Genomic DNA, 19,749 nt, shown 5'->3' with positions numbered 1-19,749 from the left:
TGGCATACAGCATCCTGATCCACTTTATAAACTTGTCCCCAGGCCAAACAAATGCAACACCTCCCAAAGATATGTCCACTCGACACTATTGAAAGCTTTCGCAGCGTCGAGTGACAAAATCGCTCTCGTCCCAGTGTTATCAGTTGGTATTTGCATATTCAAATAAAGCCTCCTTATATTAATAGCTGTAGACCTTGTTGGGATAAAGCCACATTGGTCACGATGAATCAATCCATGCATATGTCTACTTAGTCTTTTAGTCAGTAAACGTGGTATTCAAAGGAATACGGGGTAGAGGGTTATACCAGAGGGCAGGGGAAAAAAAATTGTTGTAACGATAAAAGATGTGGGTAGAAACAATCTTCTCCTTTGTCAGCTTGAGTTATATAACTCACTATGGAAATTACGCTATGGATTTGTCGCCCGGTGTGTGCGTGTTTTTTTTTTTTGTGTGTATATGTTTGTAAATACTTGTGTCTAAAGGACGGTTAGGAAGTATATATGATAGTGATAAGTAAGAAAGAAAACATAAAAATATAAAAAGATGTTTTGCACGGATCAATCAAAATAAATAGGAAAATGAGGAAAGAACGTACTAGTAGTATAAGGAAACAAAATTGTAAAATATATACTGATGCTGTAACTTGGTCTGTTATAACTTGGTCTGCTATATTGAAATATGTCAAATAAAAAAAAAAGAAAGGGCTCTAAAACAAAATGTCCATAGTGATCAGAAAACTTAAAAGATAGATAGATAGATAGGTACTGGCATCATTCTCGCATGGAATTTTATTAAAACAATCTTAACCACTTAAGGCCCGGACCAATTTGCAGCCAAAGGACCAGGCCCCTTCTTGCGATTCGGCACTGCGTCGATTTAACTGACTATTGCGCGGTTGTGCGACGTGGCTCCCAAACAAAATTGGCATCCTTTTTTTCCCACAAATAGAGCTTTCTTTTGGTGGTATTTGATAACCTCTGCGGTTTTTATTTTTTGCGATATAAAAAAAAATAGAGCGCCAATTTTGAAAAAAAATGCAATATTTTTCAATTTTTGCTATAATAAATATCCCCAAAAAATATATAAAAAAAAAATTTTTCCCGCAGTTTAGGTATTCTTTTACATATTTTTGGTAAAAAAATCGCAATTAGCGATTATTGATTGGTTTACGCAAAAGTTATAGTGTTTACAAAATAGGGGATAGTTTTATAGCATTTTTATAAATTTTATTTTTTTACTAGTAATGATCAGCGATTTTTATTGTGACTGTGACACATCGGACATTTTTGACACATTTTTGGGACCATTGTCATTTATAAAGCAATCAGTGCTATTTAAATGCAGTGATTCCTGTGTAAATGACACTGGCAGTAAAGGAGTTTACCACTAGGGGGCAGTGTAGGGGTTATGTGTAACATTATGTGTTTTTTTTTTATTGTAGGGGGCCGTGGCCTGGCATGTGACGTCACTGATTGTCTTTCCCTATAAAAGGGAACAGACGATTGGTGACCGCCACACTAGGAAGCACGGGGAGAGGTTTGTTTACACAGACCTCTCCTCGTTCTTCAGCTCTGTGACCCGATAGCCGGACACCAGCGGCGATCGGGTCTGCTGGTCCCGCGGCCACGGTCACGGTGCTCAGGACCCATGGCTGGCACTTAAAGAGCCACGTACAGGTACATGATTATGCCTAGCCGTGCCATTCTGCCAACGTATATCGGCGTGAGGCGGTCCTTAAGTGGTTAAAGTATAATTAAAAGCAAATTTTTATTTTTTTTAGTTTTGGATGAGGTGGAGATGGATTAGAACACCTGTCAGGTTTTTATTGTTGCTTGTACACCTGCTAGGGAGATTCACCCTCTCTATTTGTCTTCGTTTTTAAAAAACGAAATTCTGAATTTTGGGTTGTCCCCAGAACAGTAAAAAAGAGGAAATCTTCCAATAAGTACACTAGTTCTGGTGATCTGGTCGGCCCCAAATGATTCCTTTAATTTGCAGAGATTTCCTCTCACTTCCTGTTTTGGCTATGGCATAGGAAGTGAAGGTAAGTCTCTCCAATGGGACACAGATGGGAAAAAAATTTGAGGTTATAACCCTTCCTTACAATATCTAAAATGGGGGAAAAAAAAGTGTTGTCTATAGTTCTACTATAACTGTACTAAATTTTAAGACCTAGAAAATAAATTTTGCTAACATTGTTTTGAGTGGATAGGATTAAGTAGCTTTGTACCGATACTGATATCGGTGCCGAAACTAAGTGCAAGTACTTGTGCAAATGTTCCGATACTAAAACTGATACCTTTAAGTTCACAGACTGTAATCGCTGCCTAAGTCTGGGATCACATTTGTGCGGGGCCAGTTTGCAGTGTGATTTGTTAAAGAGTCCAGTGCGGTTTTGTTCAGCGGTTCAGGTGCAATTCCAAAGTGAATTGTTAAAGTGTATAACATTGGAAATAGCACCTAAACTGGGCTGAAAATCGGAGCTGACTCTTTTTTTAGATCGCACTGCGGCTGGCCCACACATACGTGATTCGGCTCCATAGAAAAGGATTTGGGTTCACATGTCATGCAAATGGGAAGCGGTATGAAACACATCCAATTCACATATATCTGAACTAGGTGAACCCGTAATTTTTTATTAGTCTAAAAAAGCCGTCACATGACACTAAAAATAGGTATCGGTAATTGTTATCGGTGTGTACTTGAGAAAAAGTATTGATGCTCATACTCGGTCTTAAAAAACTGGTATTCATGAATTTTTAGAATTAAGTGTACTCTGATGAGGAATGTGACGCACCAATGAGGATAAATGCAGACGCAATGAGGAATGTGAGGAGATATCCACGGATAGGCTCATTGTTCTTCCCATATCCTTTCCCAAAAAAGCCAATCAGTGGGTAGAGGTTGTCCTTACAGAGGCACTGTACAGAAACAGAGAGAAACACAGATAATTGCTCTAAACAAACCAATGTAAACACACGTAAGTAGAGGACTATGACATTTAGACCCCTTTCACACTGGGGCGTTTTTCAGGCGTTTTTCATGCTCTTTAGCGTTAAAAAATACGCCTGAAAGAAGCCGCAACTGAAATCCCTATGTAAAAGCCCGAGTGCTTTCACACCGAGATCCCTTTCATACTGGGGCGTTTTTCAGGCGCTTCAGCGTTAAAAAAAGCGCCTGAAAGAAGCTGCAACTGCAATCCCAATGTAAAAGCCCGAGTGCTTTCACACCAAGGCGCTGCGCTGGCAGGGCGTTAAAAAAAAGTCCTGCAAGCAGCTTCTTTGCAGCGCTTTTGGAGCGGTGAATACAACGTTCCTAACGCGGCCCTTCCCATTGAAATCAATGGGAAGCGCCTGTAAAACGCCAGAAAAACCCCTGAAAAACGCTATTGGCAGCAGCGTTTTGTAGGCGCTTTTAACCCTTTATTTGGCCACTAGCAGGGGTTAAAAGCGCCCCAATAACGCTCGAAAAACGCTGGTAAAGCGCTGCTAGTTTAAGCGGCGCTTTACGAGCGTTTTTCGGGCGCTGACATTGTGAAAGGGTTCTTAAAGCACTTGGGCTTTCACATTGGGACTGCAGATGAGGCTTCTTTCAAGCGCTTTACAGGCGCTTTTTTTAATGCTAAAGCGCCTGAAAAACGCCCCAGTGTGAAAGGGGTCTTAGTTTTGCTGCATTTCAAAGTAAAATCACAAAATCAATTGTTTGCAGAGAGAATTTTTTTCCACTAGTGGGTTGCATGGCAGTGTGTTAGAAAATAATCCTTTTGCACATCAAGCCTTATATATATACACACAAATAAAAGAGAGCCTCAACGTCAAAGTGCCGGTTCACACAGGAGCGACTTGTTAGGCGACTTAGCCGCCTGACAAGTCGCGCTCCGTTCTGTACTATGGAACCGTTCTAATAGGAGCGACTCAAGTCGCTCCGACTTAGAAAAAAGGTTCCTGTACTATTTTTGGGGTGACTTCAGGTGACTTGCATTGACTTCTATACAGAAGTCGTTTTGCAAGTCGCCGCTGAAGTCGTGTGCAGGTCGCGTCTGTGAGCCACGCTGCAAGTCGTGTCGCCCCTGTGTGAACCGAGCCTAAGGCTTGATGTGAACAGTATTATTTTCTAACACACTGCCATGCAACCCACTAGTGGGAAAAAAAATCTCTCTGCAAATAATTGATTTTCTGATTTTACTTGGGAAATGAAGCAAAACTAATAATTATATTATAATTATATTATATGTAATTATATAATGTTATTATATAATATATATAATGCAATTATAATTATATTACATTATATATATATATATATATATATATATATATATATATATATATATATATATATATATAATGTAATATAATGTTACACTGTGTGTCTGATTTACACACAAAGCTATGGTTAAGCAAAGCGTGGACCCATTTCTTATTAATTGCATACATCTGGTCGGGGATCTGTGAGTGTCTGCACATTTTTTTTGTGTATCTGGAACTATTTGAGGTAGAGGGGTTAACTCTCACTAATAGGGGTGCATCCTCTAATATCAATATAATATTATACTGTATTTCATTTATTTATAACTCAAAATTTGGTTTCTTTTTTGGTTTTGGAAAGCTTTTGTTACCTTGTTTGCTGTCAGGATGTATCAAGTTTTGATTTCACTTGATGTTCTGCTTTGATTATAGAATATTGGGAGTTATAATCTCTGTGTTTCTAGAACAAGCATCCTAGGTCCTGAAGAAGTGGGGTGATCCATGAAACGTGTAGACCAACCCAATTAATTTTGGACAAAGACCTCTGGCTATTTTGCTTTTATGTGATTTTAAGTATATGTGAACCCTCGCCTTGTGAAACAACCCATTCAGTTTAAAATAGAAATTAAACGCAAAACATTTGTATATACATAAAAAAACATTTTAAATACCTTTTTTCCCTTTTTTTTGTAAGGCCGCGTACACACGGACGGACTGTCCGCCCAACTAGGTTCGTCAAACAGTTTGACAAACAGTCCGTTCAAAATTAGCATGAACGGACTTGACCACACACGACGAACGAACAGTCCGCTGAAAACTTGCGCGATGACGTGAACGGCACGTACGATGGGACGAGAGATTCGAAGTCCTATACACTGCAATGCAACCTTCGGCGTGTAAATCCTTTCTGAGCATGCGCGGAACTTAGTTTGACGAACAAGCCTACACATGAGCGGACTGTCCGCTCAAACCAAGTTTCAGCGGACAGTCTTACGGAAATTCCGAAAAACTTTGTCCGTCAGACTGTCCGCTGAAACTGTCCGCTGAAGCCCACACACGAGCGGACTGTCCGCTGAAACACTGTTCAGCGGACAAAGTTGGACGAACAGTCCGCCCGTGTGTACGCGGCCTTAGTGTTCACATACCCTCTGTTCTCAGCTGCATAAGGAGTTCAGAGAGCTGGGGGAGATGAAACAGCAGCAACACTGGTCTTCCCAGTGAATGTCTGTGCAGTGGAGGCATGTGAGCAAAAATGAACATACAATAATGGAGCTATATAATACTAAAATGACAAGAGACATCACAATCTTTTTGATTAAAGAGTGGTACTTTTCATTAATTGAAAGTAATGGTTGGGAAGTTTGAGCGGTAATCAATAATTTCAATGAAAAATTAATAACAGGCCAACAAAAGAAATGTAATCAAACTCAAACGGGTAAAATTATTTTTCTTTGCTGTGTCAGACATTTGGTTTTAAAGCAGAACTCAAGGCGGTTGAGTTAAGAAAATGATGTATCCACTGTCAACAGCATTGGGATGCATTCTCATTCTCCACCAGGATTGATTACTCAACAGTAGGGATGAGCTTCGTGTTCGAGTCGAACATACGTTCAACTCGAACAGCGGCTGTCCGCCCGTTCGGCGAATTCCGAACGTTATGGGCCGTTCGCGCCAAATTCGTGTGGCGCTCACGGCCCACAATGCACTGCGATGACGCAGTGCATTGCTGGCTCATGATTGGCCAAGCATGCACTGTGACCCCACATGCTTGGCCAATCACAGCGCCGGCAGCGAGGAGAGCCATGATTGGCCACAGGAATCATAGCTCAGGCTGTGTAGTACACGCCCCACACTATATAAAGCCGCCAGCGCAGTGGCCTTGTGTAGTGTGTTGGCGTCTGTAGCAGTTAGTGGGTGTTCTGTGTACCTTCAACACAGTACACACCGATCGTTATTGGCCGATTTTTCGTTCTTGCTCTTCTATAGTGGTTGTTGTCTGCGTGCCCTGACTGCAGTATACACCGCTATATCCACCTATATAGCTAGCGATATATCTATCTTTTATAATAGAGCTTTCAGTCAGTGTTAGGAGATTATGCGTGCTGTCTGCGTGCTGTGAACGCAGTATACACCGCTATATCCACCTATATAGCTAACTATCTTGCTCGTTTTAAATAGAGCTTGCAGTCAGTTGTAGGAGATTGAGCTACACTTTAAAAATGTACCAAAAAAAAAAATTACAAACAGATTCAACTTAACACAACAAATCTAAACAGTCCCTGTCTTGTTTGCACCGCCTGTATACTGCTATTCTGAGTATATAGGGCCTGGGGGCCACTCGCATTTCCTTTTTTTAATATGGGTACGGGGTTCCCCTTAATATGCGTACAAGACCCAAAGGGGCTGGTAATGGGCAGGGAGGGCTACCCATGCCATTTTTCTCAATGATTTTCAACCATATTGCAGGAACCAGATATAACATTAAAACCGCAAGCAGTTTTAAATGACGTTATTTCCGTTAAATGTCATTTTGTGCAGGGACTGTTCTAAACACGGGAAACACGTGGCACTTCACAGGCATACCACAGACACCCCTCAGGCACCATATTTAAAGGAATATTTCACTTTTTTTTCACTTTAATGGTCATTAAAATCAGTGCTCCCGCCAAAACGGCCATTTTTAAAACTTTTTTTTGCATTGACCCATGTCCCCTGGGGCAGGAGCCAGGTCCCCAAACCCTTTTTAGGACAGTATCTTGCATATTAGTCGTTAAAATTAGCACTTTTAATTTCGAACGTTCGAGTCCCATAGACTTCAATGGGGTTCTAAAGTTCGTACGAATTTGGGGTCCGTTCGAAAGTTCTGGTGCGAACCGCACCGGGGGGTGTTTGGCTCATCCCTACTCAACAGTAGAGATAAACAAATCTACCTGGATTTGGTTTGTGAACAGTTTGGGATTCTTTCTCCGAGTTCGCAGTTCACAAACTTTGCAGCCAACCCAACTGAAGCCTTGAGGGGTTAAATTGCTATTTCGATAAAGCCATTTGTAGAGCAGATATTGTTAAACAAAAGGCAGGGGAAGATGGCCACTGCTATTGGGGACATGCACCAATGACAAAAAAAATAAAATGTATAGAAGTATTTATCTATATTGAATTGTCAGCTCTACCTAACAGTTCCAAGACACACTGACAATATAGTTGCCTTCTATAAAGCGGGCTGGGCTATCTCTTCCTTCAAATGATTAGCTCTTAAGTGTCTCAGCTAACTATGGGCAAATGCTATGGACTTCATTATAGGTTGTCCTTTATTTCTGGTTGTGACCCTGTAAATTTTTGGCCAAAACTTTGCAATTCGCAAATTCCTGGTGTTTGCTGCAAATACACGGTGGAGGAAAACCTGACCCTCATCCCTACTTCTTAGGATACTGGTCATGCCACATAATAAGTTTTTTAAGTTTGCATGGTGTAACAATAACAGACTGGCACTTGTCTTCACTTTCTGCCTTTCATTAGTCAAATGAAAATTTATAGTCAATTGCTGCTGTTATAAAACTTTATGTTAGTACTATAGAGTAAAGTCTTAGTTCCCGTACACATGGTCGGACATTCCGATGGAAAATGTCCGATCGGACCGTGTTGTCGGATAATCCAACCATGTGTTGGCTCCATTGGACTTTTTCCGTTGGAATGTCCGACCAACAAAGTTTGACAGCTGGATATAACATTTTCCGACAACATGATCCGATCGGACTTAGTCCGATCGTTTGTAGAGAATTTCCGATCGGACAAAGTGCCACGCATGCTCAGATCAAATTACGAGACCAAGGCTAATGGCTACTAGCCTGAACATAGTGCCGTCGTAATGAACGAAGGTCATCACGTTCCGAACGATCGGATTTTCCGTCAACTTTGTCCGACGTTGTGTATGCAACACCAGTTTCGGACAAAATCCCTCGGAAAAAATCTGACGGATTTTGTGGTCAGAATGTCCGACCGTGTGTACAAGGGCTTAGTAATGTTTTAAAGCACACATTCCTAGTCATTCAAAAATATGTGTAATATATGCAGATTTATCTTTCTGCTATCTGTAGCCATACCTGGAACACCTTTGGTGCAGAGACCAGACAAGCCAAAGCGGATGATAACGTGGCACCAAAAATCCCTGCTGTTACAAGAGGGGCAAATCCTGACACCATGCTCATTGCCTAAATAAAACATTTATAGATTATATTAGACAATTATAGATTGCAATTGTAACCAAACCAGAAAATCTAATATCAGAACTAAACTAAAACTAAAATTAAACTAAATATAGTATTGCCATATAAACTATAGTATAGCCTTATATTTTTATAATTATAAGTATTTTAGTGTATGTACAAAAATCTGGAAAGGAAAGGCTTGATTTCAATAAACTCCATACAATCATTTACAACATACTAGTACACTGATATATGTAAAAATGCATAAAAGAGGTTTCTTTAGGCGCATTAGGTTCTTTTACAGCTCTGTCGCTCCTGCAAGCCAAACAAAGGCAAGGAGGATAGGTGGTGCTGAATCACATTGCTGTCAGAGCTCTCATGAATAAGGACAACATAACAAATGGTGCTGAGCTGGGCGGACATGGGTGGAGCTGTGTGTGACGTCGGTGGAGCTGAGTGAAGGTGGGGTCGGCAGGATAGGCGCAGGGCCGGTGTTAACACTAGGCAAACTAGGCAATCGCATAGGGCGCACTGCTGCCTAGGGGCGCCCAGCCACTGGTTTCCCTCCATGTGTGCATCCTCTGCAGGCTGCAGCATGTAACTAACTCAGTCCGACCAGTAGTATAATTAGAGGTTCAGCGCAGCACTGGAGCCAGCACTAGAGGAAGCAGAGCCGATGCTTCCTGTATAGCAGCGCCTTCTGTCACATGGGCATATGGGGTGGAGTCAGGAGTGGAGCCAATGGGGGCGGCAAAATTAGGTTTCGCCTAGGGTGTCAAAAATCCTTGCACCAACGCTGGTGGGGGCAGGGGTGTTTGGACCTGTGCTGTGATTCATACACAGACACGGACAATGGTTCCAGGAAGTGCCATTCAGTTGTACAGGCACACCATTGTCAGTAAATCTTAGAGAGATTGCTGATTGTCTAGATTAGACTATTGTTTCTAATCAGACAATCAGCAATTACAATAATGCATAATGTACCGTATATACTCGAGTATAAGCCGAGATTTTCAGCCTCTTTTTTGAGGCTGAAAGTGCCCCCCTCGGCTTATACTCGAGTCATCGCTGTCTGCCTGCTCGATCAGCGTGTCAGACAGCGGACATTCTAAAATTCAAAAGCCGCGCCTCCGCCTTCGCCTGTGATAGGCGGAACACTGAATTTCCCAGCAGTCAGTGTTCCGCCTATCACGGACATCCGCTCATCCTCGTACTACGGACGAGGATGAGACGATGTCCGTGATAGGCGGAACACAGGCTGCTGGGAAATTCAGTGTTCCGCCTATCACAGGCGAAGGCGGAGGCGCGGCTTTTGAATTTTAGAATGGCCGCCGAGGCGCCGACGAAGAGCGGCGATCCTGGCAAGGCACGGGATGGAGGCAAGGCAAGGCACGGCACGGGACGACACGGGACGGAGGCAAGGAGGCAAGGCACGGCACGGGACGGAGGCAAGGAGGCAAGGCACGGCACGGGACGGAGGCAAGGAGGCAAGGCACGGGACGGAGGCTCGGGACACAGGCTCGGGACACAGGTAGGCTGGACACACACACACACACACACACACACACACACACACACACACACACATGGACACACACACACAGGGATGGATGGATGGAGACACACACACACAGGGATGGATGGATACACACACACACAGGGATGGATGGATGGAGACACACACATACAGGGATGGATGGATGGAGACACACACACACAGGGATGGATGGATGGATGGAGACACACACACACAGGGATGGATGGATGGATGGACACACACACACACAGGGATGGATGGATGGACACACACACACACAGGGATGGATGGATGGATGGACACACACACACACAGGGATGGATGGACGGACACACAGGGATGGACGGACACACAGGGATGGACGGACACACAGGGATGGACGGACACACAGGGATGGACGGACACACACACAGGGATGGACAGGCATGTCTCACCCTCGGCTTATACACGAGTCAATAAGTTTGCCAGTTTTTTTGGGGGTAAATTGGGGGCCTCGGCTTATATTCGGGTCGGCCTATACTCGAGTATATACGGTAATAGTTTTTAGTTATTATACATAGGGCTGAGTTTCATTTTTAACTGGAATTCCAATTTAATGTACTATGGATACAGAGTTGAATGAAATAAATCAGAACTTCAGCGAAAAGCATTATTTGGACATGTGCACAGGACAAATACATTCACACTAATAAATTGTGTGCCCTGTGTGTAGGCTGCAGCATTCTGTAAAACTTTTACTTTCATTCATCTAAAACTGAACGCCTGGCGTTAAGACTCACAGTTCTGGCCGGTGTACACTGATCATAGCAAGTCGCTTGATTGGCACCTTTTCTATTGAGAAACGCTTGCATTTTTTTCATAAGATGCAATGCATTTAGTAATTGGAGGGGTGGGGATTGTTACGTTCATCCGCACCTCCTTTATTGTTGGTAGTTGCTGTGCTCAGGGCCGTTTTTAAGGCAGGGCAAAAGGGGCAGTTGCCTGGGCCCTGTCATTGTTGTGGGGCCCAAAGCAGCTGCCTCATACTTGCCAACTATCCTGGTTTAAATTCCCTCGTCCCTTGAGGTTTTAGTCCCATGCTGTGTCCCAATATCTCAGTGTGAAGTGCTGCTACTAATGCTGCCCAGCTCTGCCCTATTGTTGTGTATGGATGACTCACCTGCAGACCCTGTGTTTACATGTACATCACCGGCATTGATGTGTAAATAGTGGCGGCCGGCGGCATTGATATATATATATATATATATATATATATATATATATATATATATATCATGCCCCGCTGAGATCATATCCACAGTAATCTCTAGCAACCAATCAACAAGCAAAAATCATGTGCTGTAACCTCTAACAACTAATCAGTGAGCCGTAATGTGTGCTGTAACCTCTAGCAACCAGTCAGGGAGCGGTAATGATACACTGTAACCTCTGGCAAACAATCGCAATAGCCGCCCCATCTGATTCAGTAAACTGATTTTAAGTCTAGCTGCTACCCTGTTTCCCCCCGAAAATAAGACCTAGCGTGGTTGTCGGTGATAGCTGCAATATAAGCTCTACCCCCCAAATAAGCCCTACCCTGTTTCTCCGAAAATAATCCCTACCCTGAAAATAAGACCTACAAGGACTTTAACTAGGGCTTATTTGGGGGGTAGGGCTTATATTGCAGCCATCACCAACAGTCACGCTAGGTCTTATTTTGGGGGGAAACAGGGTATTTATTGTATGTCTCAGAACAGGTGGAGAGCGAAACTGCATGGAGGGGGCCCCAAGAAAAGTTTTGCCCAGGGTCCAATCAATATTAAAGACGGCCCTGGCTGTGCTGTCAGTTAGCCCCATTCACACCTGTGCGTAGCATTTTCAGGCAGAAAGTCGTGCGATTTTGCCGTGATTTTGTACAGGTCAAAAAGGTCACCAATGTAAAAAAGCAAAAAAAAGGCCCAAATCTGCCTTAAAAAAAGTTCCAGAACTTGTTTGAGCTTCAGGTCTTTTGGAGCTTCTGGCTTCGGGGGTTTTGGAGTGGAGATGTGAACCATCTCCATAGAGAATAATTGATTTTTTTTTCCTCCAGCGTTCTGTAGGTTCAATCTACAAAACGCTCAGGTGTGAATGGGGCCTAAGAATGATGTCATGGAAGAAGTAAGCACACAAAATATTTTATAGGGTATCACGTCTTGGACTATTTATTATCACATTACTCACTGCATGGATGTGTAATGTATTCATGGTAGTGTCCAGAAGCTGTTAATTTTAAACGGTAAGGTTTTTTCATTGGATCTACTTTAACTACTTCATTAGGGATCTCCCATCCGGGGCCGGCGCCAATTGACGTCCTGGGCATCCTGGCCGTCTACGGGGCGGGCGTGCGCAGCGTTGCTTGGGACCCGATGCGCGTGCTTGGCGGCCGCCGGGCACCCACGATTGCCTGCGAACACAGGAGGACCGTGGATCTGTGTGTGTAAACACACAGAACCACGTCTTGTCAGGCGAGAGGTGACAGATGGTGTGTTCCCAGTACAGAGGAACACCGATCAGTCCCCTTGTGAGTCCCCCCTACAGATAAGGCCCGTACACACGGTCGGACTTTTTGACAACAAACATGCAAATTAGCTGTTTTGGAGCAACATCCGACTGTGTGTACGCTCCATCGGACAAACTTTTTCTGTTTTCATCGGACTTTTGTTGGCTGTGCGAATGGACAAACTTTTTGGCAACAAAAGTCCGATGGAGCAAAGTCCGACCGTGTGTACGCAAAAGCATCGGACTTTTGTACAAGGTACAAACACGCATGCTCAGAACCTATGCAAACGATCAGACTACAATACAGAAGTTGACCAAAGGTGGCGCTGGAGTCATTGAACGTCCTCTTTTGATGTGGCGTCCGTACGTTGTGATGTCACCACGTTCGTGTTTGTTGTCAAAAAGTCAGACCGTGTGTATGCAATACAAACTTGTGGACCACGCCCTTTGTACAAAAGTCCACGGAAAAGTTTGTACAAGTCCGACCGTGTGTATGAGGCTTTAGAATCACTCCCTAGGAAACATAATTAACCCCTCGATCACCCCCTAGTGTTAACCTCTTCCCTGCCAGTCACATTTACATAGTAATCAATGCATTTGTATAGCACTGATCACTGTATAAATGTGAATGGTCCCAAAAATGTGTCAAAAGTGTCCGATATGTCCGTCACAATGTCACAGTCACGAAAAAAAGAAAAATCGCAGATTGCAGCCATTACTAGTAATAAATAAATAAAAATGCCATAAATTTATCCTGTATTTTGTAGACGCAATAACTTTTGCGCAAACCCATCAATAAATACATTTTACTAAATATATGTAGAAGAATACCCATCGGCCTAAAAGGAAGAAAAACATTTTTTTTTTTAAATTGGGATATTTATTATAGCAAAAAGTAAAAAATATTGTGTTTTTTTTTTCAAAATTTTCGCTCTTCTTTTGTTTATAGCGCAAAAAATAAAAACCGCAGAGGTGACCAAATACCATCAAAAGAAAGCTCTATTTGTGGGGAAATAAACCATATAATTCATTGGGGAACAGTGTTGCATGACTGCACAATTGTCATTGAAAGTGCGACAGCGCTGAAAACTAAAAATTGGTCTGGGTAGGAAGGGGGTAAAAATGCCCTGTATTGAAGCGGTTAACAAAAATACAGGCAGCACAAATACTTTATGTTTTTGAAGTCTACCCTGGCAATGTGTTATGTGAGCTGTAAAGAACCTTGGGGGTAACAATTAGTGCTTACCTGGTAGTAATTTATAAGTCCATATTTGCAGTTCTGATTTAAAGTACATTCAGTGAAGTTCATCCCATAGCCACATCCCAGTCCAATGCAGTTTGTGGCTTCACCTATAAATGAGTCATTTACACTTCCAGATGCATCCCGAATTACACAGGAGCCTGCAGAAAAAAAGGGTTCTTATGATGTTATTACTATTGGGCATTGGGCTATATTTGGGCTGATATGTACAGTCATCGATTTCCCTACGACAACATAAAAAAAAAACATACATCTGTTGTCTTTGATTTTCTATTAAAATAAGTTTGATACCATCTTTTTTATTCTAAGCAGATTGATATGGACATAGTTTATGAGTGGGGGATCTCTGTGTGAGGACAATAGTCAAAATAGCCCATCCTCACCAATATACTTTTCTTAACCTCCCTGGCGGTATGATTCATTCTGGTTTTAGGTGCTGAAAGCGGTACAGTTATTTTGCATGTAAATTTGGCGTTTTATATTGTAGTCCTGTAATTCTTAGGAATAACTCTCTTAAATCTGTTCAAACCAGAGTCTAGCAGACATCCCAGGTATGATAAAGTTTATAATATAATAAATAATAATAAAAATTATTCAATAATGTAATCAAATCCAAAAACACTGAAATTTGCTCATTTGCAGAATTGTCGCTGTCATTAGATTTAGTGTTTGATGACGAATTTCCCCACAAATCGCTATCGCTCAATTCTGCAAGTGATTCTAATTTATTATCGCTGTTTTCTAGTTGGTCTAAAATCACTTTTGACATAAAGGGACACTTTTTGGTTGCTATGGACAATCTCCAAATTCCAGGCAGAAAAAACAGTATTTATAATATAAAAGTGCATGCAGGGCACTGGACTGACCACTAGGGACAAAGGGTGTGTGTAATTTTTTATACAGTACTGTAATCTGTACCAGTGGGAGGAATAGTGTCCCATCATTGGTGTCAGTGGGGGGGGATTAGTGTCCCATCATTGGTATCAGTGGGGGGGGGGGGTGGATAGTGTCCCATCATTACTGTGTGTGTTTTGTGTATTTTAACTTTTTTGAATTTGGTGCCGCTCCCTGCTCCTGTGCGCCGTAACGTCGCAGGGAACGGAGATCGGCGGCATTCGGGCACTGTGTGAATCGAATGGAGAACAGCTCGATCACACAGCGCGGAGGACATCGCTCGATCCAGGGGACAAGGTAAGTAACTCTCCCTGTATCCAGTGATGCGATCCCGAGTCTGGCTCGGGGGTTACCGCTTATGATAGTAAAATCCTAACCCGAGCCAGACTCGGGATTACCGCCAGCGAGGTTAATGCTAAAAAGTGGAAACCGAGCTTGGGCATTGGGACATATATAGGGGTGTATCTACTAAAGGTAAATAGACAGTGCAACGTGTTTCATTCATTTTCCCCCAGAGCTTAGTGAATGTGTTAAAGCTCTGCTGATTTAAATCATCCAATCGTGTACAAGAAAAATTCTATTTTTTTATGTTTTCTTTGCATCTGATTTGGTATTCTTTACAAAGTGAAGCTTCACCAAATTTATCAAGCTCTGGGGAAAATGGAGAAGCTTTCAAAGTGCACAATCTTTTTTCCTTTAGTAAATCCATCCCATAGGGGGAGCTTTACAGAAATTGGACAGTGCAAAATCTGGTGCAGCTCTGCATAGAAACCAATCAGCTTCCAGGTTTTATTGTCAAAGCTTAATTGAGCAAGCTGAAGTTACAAGCTGATTGGCTACCATACACAGCTTCAGCAGAGTCAAAGTGCTCCAGCTTTAGTAAATCCCCCCCATAGTGTTTTTGAAATGTTTTCTTTCTTTGTTATATTCAGGCCAAAAAAAAAACACTTAGAATAATTAATTTTATATTTATTTTTTCCAGCCAACAGATCGATGTGGCCCTTTTTGTTTGCCATGTTTACCAGGCTGACCTTAACCAGTTTCTGGACCAGCCGCCGCAGTTATACTGCAGCAGGTTGGCTCGGCTGGGCGAAGTGCCGTAGCTGTAGCTGCATCGCGTCCCCCCTAGGCGGCCACGATGATCGGATTCGATTCAGAACCGATCAGTCTCCAGGCCAATGATTTCTGGCCTGGACCTGGTAATCGGTTCTGGCGAATGAAATCCTTCCCCTGCCTGTGTAAGTGTAAACACAGGTAGGGGAAGTGATGTCATCTCCCCTCGTGGAACTCTTTTCATTCCAGAGAGAAGACAGTGTCACCCAGTGCAGGGTTCATTTTTTTCTTTGATCACTGTACAGGTGTCATTTGTGACAATAATCAGTGTTAGGGTACTTAGTAGTAGATAATAAAGGTTTAACCCCTTGATCACCCCCTAGTTAACCCTTTCACCCCGTCCACTCCAAAAAAGTCTCACACATGTGATATCCCCATACTCAGGAGAAGCAGCAGAATGTATTTTGGGGTGTATTTCCACATATAACTATGGCATGTGTGAACAATATATCATTTAGTGACAACTTTGTGTAAATTTTAGTTTTTTTTTCATTTTTCAGTCACTTGTGACAATAAAATGAAATATTCAATGGGCTCAACATGCCTCTCAGCAATTTCCTTGGGGTGTCTACTTTGCAAAATGGGGTCATTGGGGGGGGGGGGTGTACTGCCCTGCCATTTTAGCACCTCAAGAAATGAGTTAGGCAATCACTAAACTAAAAGTAACTAAAAGCTGTGTAGATTCCAGAAAATGTACCCTAGTTTGTAGACGCTATAACTTTTGCACAAAGCAATAAATATACACTTATTGACATTTTTTAACCAAAGAAATGTGGCAGAATACATTTTTGCCTAAATGTATGATGAAAATTGAGTTCATTGGATTTTTTTTTTATAGCAAAAATAGATTTTTCAAAATTTTTGGTATTTTTCCATTTATATCACAAAAAATAAAAATCACAGAGGCAATCAAATACCATCAAAAGAAAGCTCTATTTGTTGGAAAAAATTATGCAAATTTAGTTTGGGTACAGCTTTGAATGACCGTGCAATTACCCGTGAAAACAGTGCAGTGCCAAATTATAACAAGTGCTCTGGTCATTGAGCAGCCAAATCTTCCTCTTTAAAGTGGATGTAAACCCTCTCATATACCCAGTGAAGAGAACAGCCTCAGATGATACACAGAGATAAAACAAATCTCCCTACATAAGTTTTACATGTATATCTGATGTCTTTAGCTTTCTATATTCTTGAGAAAGTGAACATTGTGTTAGAATTTTTACTTCCTCTTTCAGCAGTGGGAGGGGAGTCTTGGCTTACAGTGTATGACAGCTGACTGGGAGAAAGGCACGCACTCCCCTCCATATAGGCAGAGGAACAAAGATACTTGCAGAGCTGTGCTGTGAATAGATCAGCACTCTGCTAATCTATTTATTAATCCATTTATCTCCCTTGTCGAGAGCGTGTAGAGAAGTTACCATGCTGATAACAGAGAAACAGTGCAGCAGAAAGATACGGGATTAGAGAGATAAGTAAACACTACAGATATATGTCTATAGGTCAAATTTCATGAATCGGGTTTACGTCCACTTTAACTCTTGAAAAAATGTGGTTGTTTACAGGGTTGAGGAGCTGAAGTTTAAATGACACAACACAAGTGAGTGATCAGTGATCCGGCCTGTTCCCTCTTCCCTGCCTTGTGTGACTCTGTAGAGAGTTTCTGTTGTAGAAGAAGCAGTAAAAGCTGCTGCTCTCTTTAGAAAACCCAGAGTGATTTATAAAACCATGGAGATTAGTTACAGCTTTAAACTTAATCCAAATGGACATGCAAATAAACATTACCCTGATGTCATTTTGTTTGCAAAATACAACCTCTACGCAAACATGGAGGTAGATGCATGCTCAAACAGTAGCCCAAAATATACAAACTTTATGTAGTGTTACTGCATCAAACTCCATCTTTACTTCACTAAGTAATAATTATTTACATTGAAAAAATCATACCTATAGTTGCAGAAATGACCAGGTAAGACACTGTAGTCCAGAAAATGGCCATCAGGGTACCTCTAGGGATAGCCACAGTTGGATCCTGTGTGAACAAATAAAGAAACATCTGAAGATAGTTTTAGTGTGTCCACCATGATCAATAGAGTGCCAACAAGTGCTTCCTTGGCTACGCATAACTGGCTCGCACCATTCAACTTGGTAACATACAAGTGTGATATTAATGGTCAAGTGAAACGTGCTAAGATGCCAGGTGTTTGCACATGATTTCCCTGCTACATGCAAACTACTGCAGACACTTAAGCCTGGTACACACAATGCGATTGTTGGCCAACCGATCTGATTTTTGTCAAAAGGGCGTGTGCCAGGATCTTGTCTTGCATACTAATGGTACACAATTGTCATGCAACAAACACGAACGTAGTAACGTACTACGAGGAATTTCAGATCTTGTGTGCCACCCTTTGGGGCCCTTCTGATAATTTCGTGTTTGGTGAGCATTGATTCAAAGCATGTGCGTTTGTACTGTCGACTTTTGTGTGACGGACTCGTGTACCGACCATACGAAAATCAGACAACAGACCAATGTCCGCTGAAAATTTACTAGCCTGCCATCCAACATTTGTTGGCCGAAAGTTGGACAACAATTGTCAAAAGGAGCGTATTAACGTTAAGATTTTAGGACAACAGTCTGTCAACAGAAAATCCCTTGCCAACAATCACATTGTGTGCACGAGACTTAAGGCCCCTTTCACACACAGGTCCATTTTGACGGACTCCACTTGCTCAGCAGAGATCGCTCTGTTGATCCCCGCTGAGCAGGCGGTTCACATATCTCCGATGCAGTTCCGAAGCAGCTCCGGTGCGAATTTGCACAGGAGCCCTGTGCATCTTTTGGTCTGTTTTATGTCCGAATTCAGGACCCCTGCTGGGAGTCACATTGGCATTAGGTGTGAACCGAGCCTCAAGGTGGGATTGCCTCCCGCTGTGCTATTCTGTCAGTAGGGGGCACAGAGAGCATTCCCAGCCGGCAGAATACTGGAAAATTGCATAGTCACATCACACCGTCATGGCAGCATACACTCTGGGTTGTGACTCTGCCTCCACAACCTCCACAATCATAGGACCACATAGCTATAAGTTGGCGAGACAGCCCCCGCCCAGGTATTCTCTGTACATATGAATCACCTCAGAAGGGTGGGTCGTTGTATGCTGCCATGAAGATGCAACACGAAAGGAAAATTACGGAAAGGTGAGTGTACAATTTATCGGTTTCCTGTCGCATCATGGCAGCATACACTCTGGGAAATAACTCGCAGACTGGGTGGGAATGCAAAAAAAACAAGTTTATTAACAAGGAATGGAAGAGTTGGCTTGGATAACAGACTTTCCAAAATCCACTGTTGATAGGCGTGCGAAATCCACCTTAAAATGAGATATGAAGGTGTTTCTGGAAGACCAGGTGGCTGCTCTACCGATGGTCTCCACCAAGACCCTACAATAGGCTGCCCATGAGGTTGCCACTGCCCTGGTGGAATGCGCCTTCGAGCCCTCAGGTATTTGTAGAGTACTCAAAGAGTAGGCCTTTTTGATGGTCTTCACCAGCCATGAAGCGATGGTATGGGCCGACGCCACCTGGCCTTTTTTGAAGCCGTACGGCATAATTAGGAAGTTTTCCATTTTCCTAATAGGCTTGGTTGCCGAAAGGTATTTCAGGATGTTGCCCTTGACATCCAGCAGATGAGGGTCGCCCTTGTCCATGACAAGGGCTGAAAGGTTGATTTCTTGATTAAAGTGAAAAGAGGAGAATACCTTAGGGATGAAGCGATCTGAAGGCCTTAGGACTACTCTGTCCGGATAAATGATCAGGTATGGCTCCCTAGCCAGCAAGACTTGCATCTCTGAGACCCTTTTTGCTGATGTTATGGTGATTAAGAATGAGACTTTTAGTGTCAGGTCCCAGAGGGAGATGCTTTCGAGTGGAAAGAAAGGTTCCTTAGATAAAGCTTCCAAGACAATTGAGAGATCCC

At 42.6% G+C, this 19,749-nt stretch overlaps 1 protein-coding gene across 1 annotated transcript in view; it reads right to left on the bottom strand.

Annotated features, from left to right (window-relative positions):
* SLC12A3 (solute carrier family 12 member 3) overlaps positions 1-19,749 on the bottom strand; it is a 95,823-nt gene that overhangs the window by 38,640 nt on the left and 37,434 nt on the right. Inside the window, exons 10-13 of the mRNA XM_077454731.1 lie at positions 17,720-17,804; positions 13,754-13,908; positions 8,349-8,456; positions 2,799-2,922 (exon numbers count right to left, since the gene is read on the bottom strand). Coding sequence (XP_077310857.1) covers positions 2,799-2,922; positions 8,349-8,456; positions 13,754-13,908; positions 17,720-17,804 — 472 coding nt within the window. The remainder of the gene's footprint in view (positions 1-2,798; positions 2,923-8,348; positions 8,457-13,753; positions 13,909-17,719; positions 17,805-19,749) is intronic.

The sequence above is a fragment of the Lithobates pipiens genome, unplaced genomic scaffold (genome assembly GCF_037356315.1).
Source record: "Lithobates pipiens isolate NorthernLeopardFrog02 unplaced genomic scaffold, aLitPip1_a1.2 Scaffold_10, whole genome shotgun sequence".
In the NCBI taxonomy this organism is placed as follows: Eukaryota; Metazoa; Chordata; class Amphibia; order Anura; family Ranidae; genus Lithobates; species Lithobates pipiens.
This window is presented reverse-complemented; position numbering and strand designations above follow the sequence as displayed.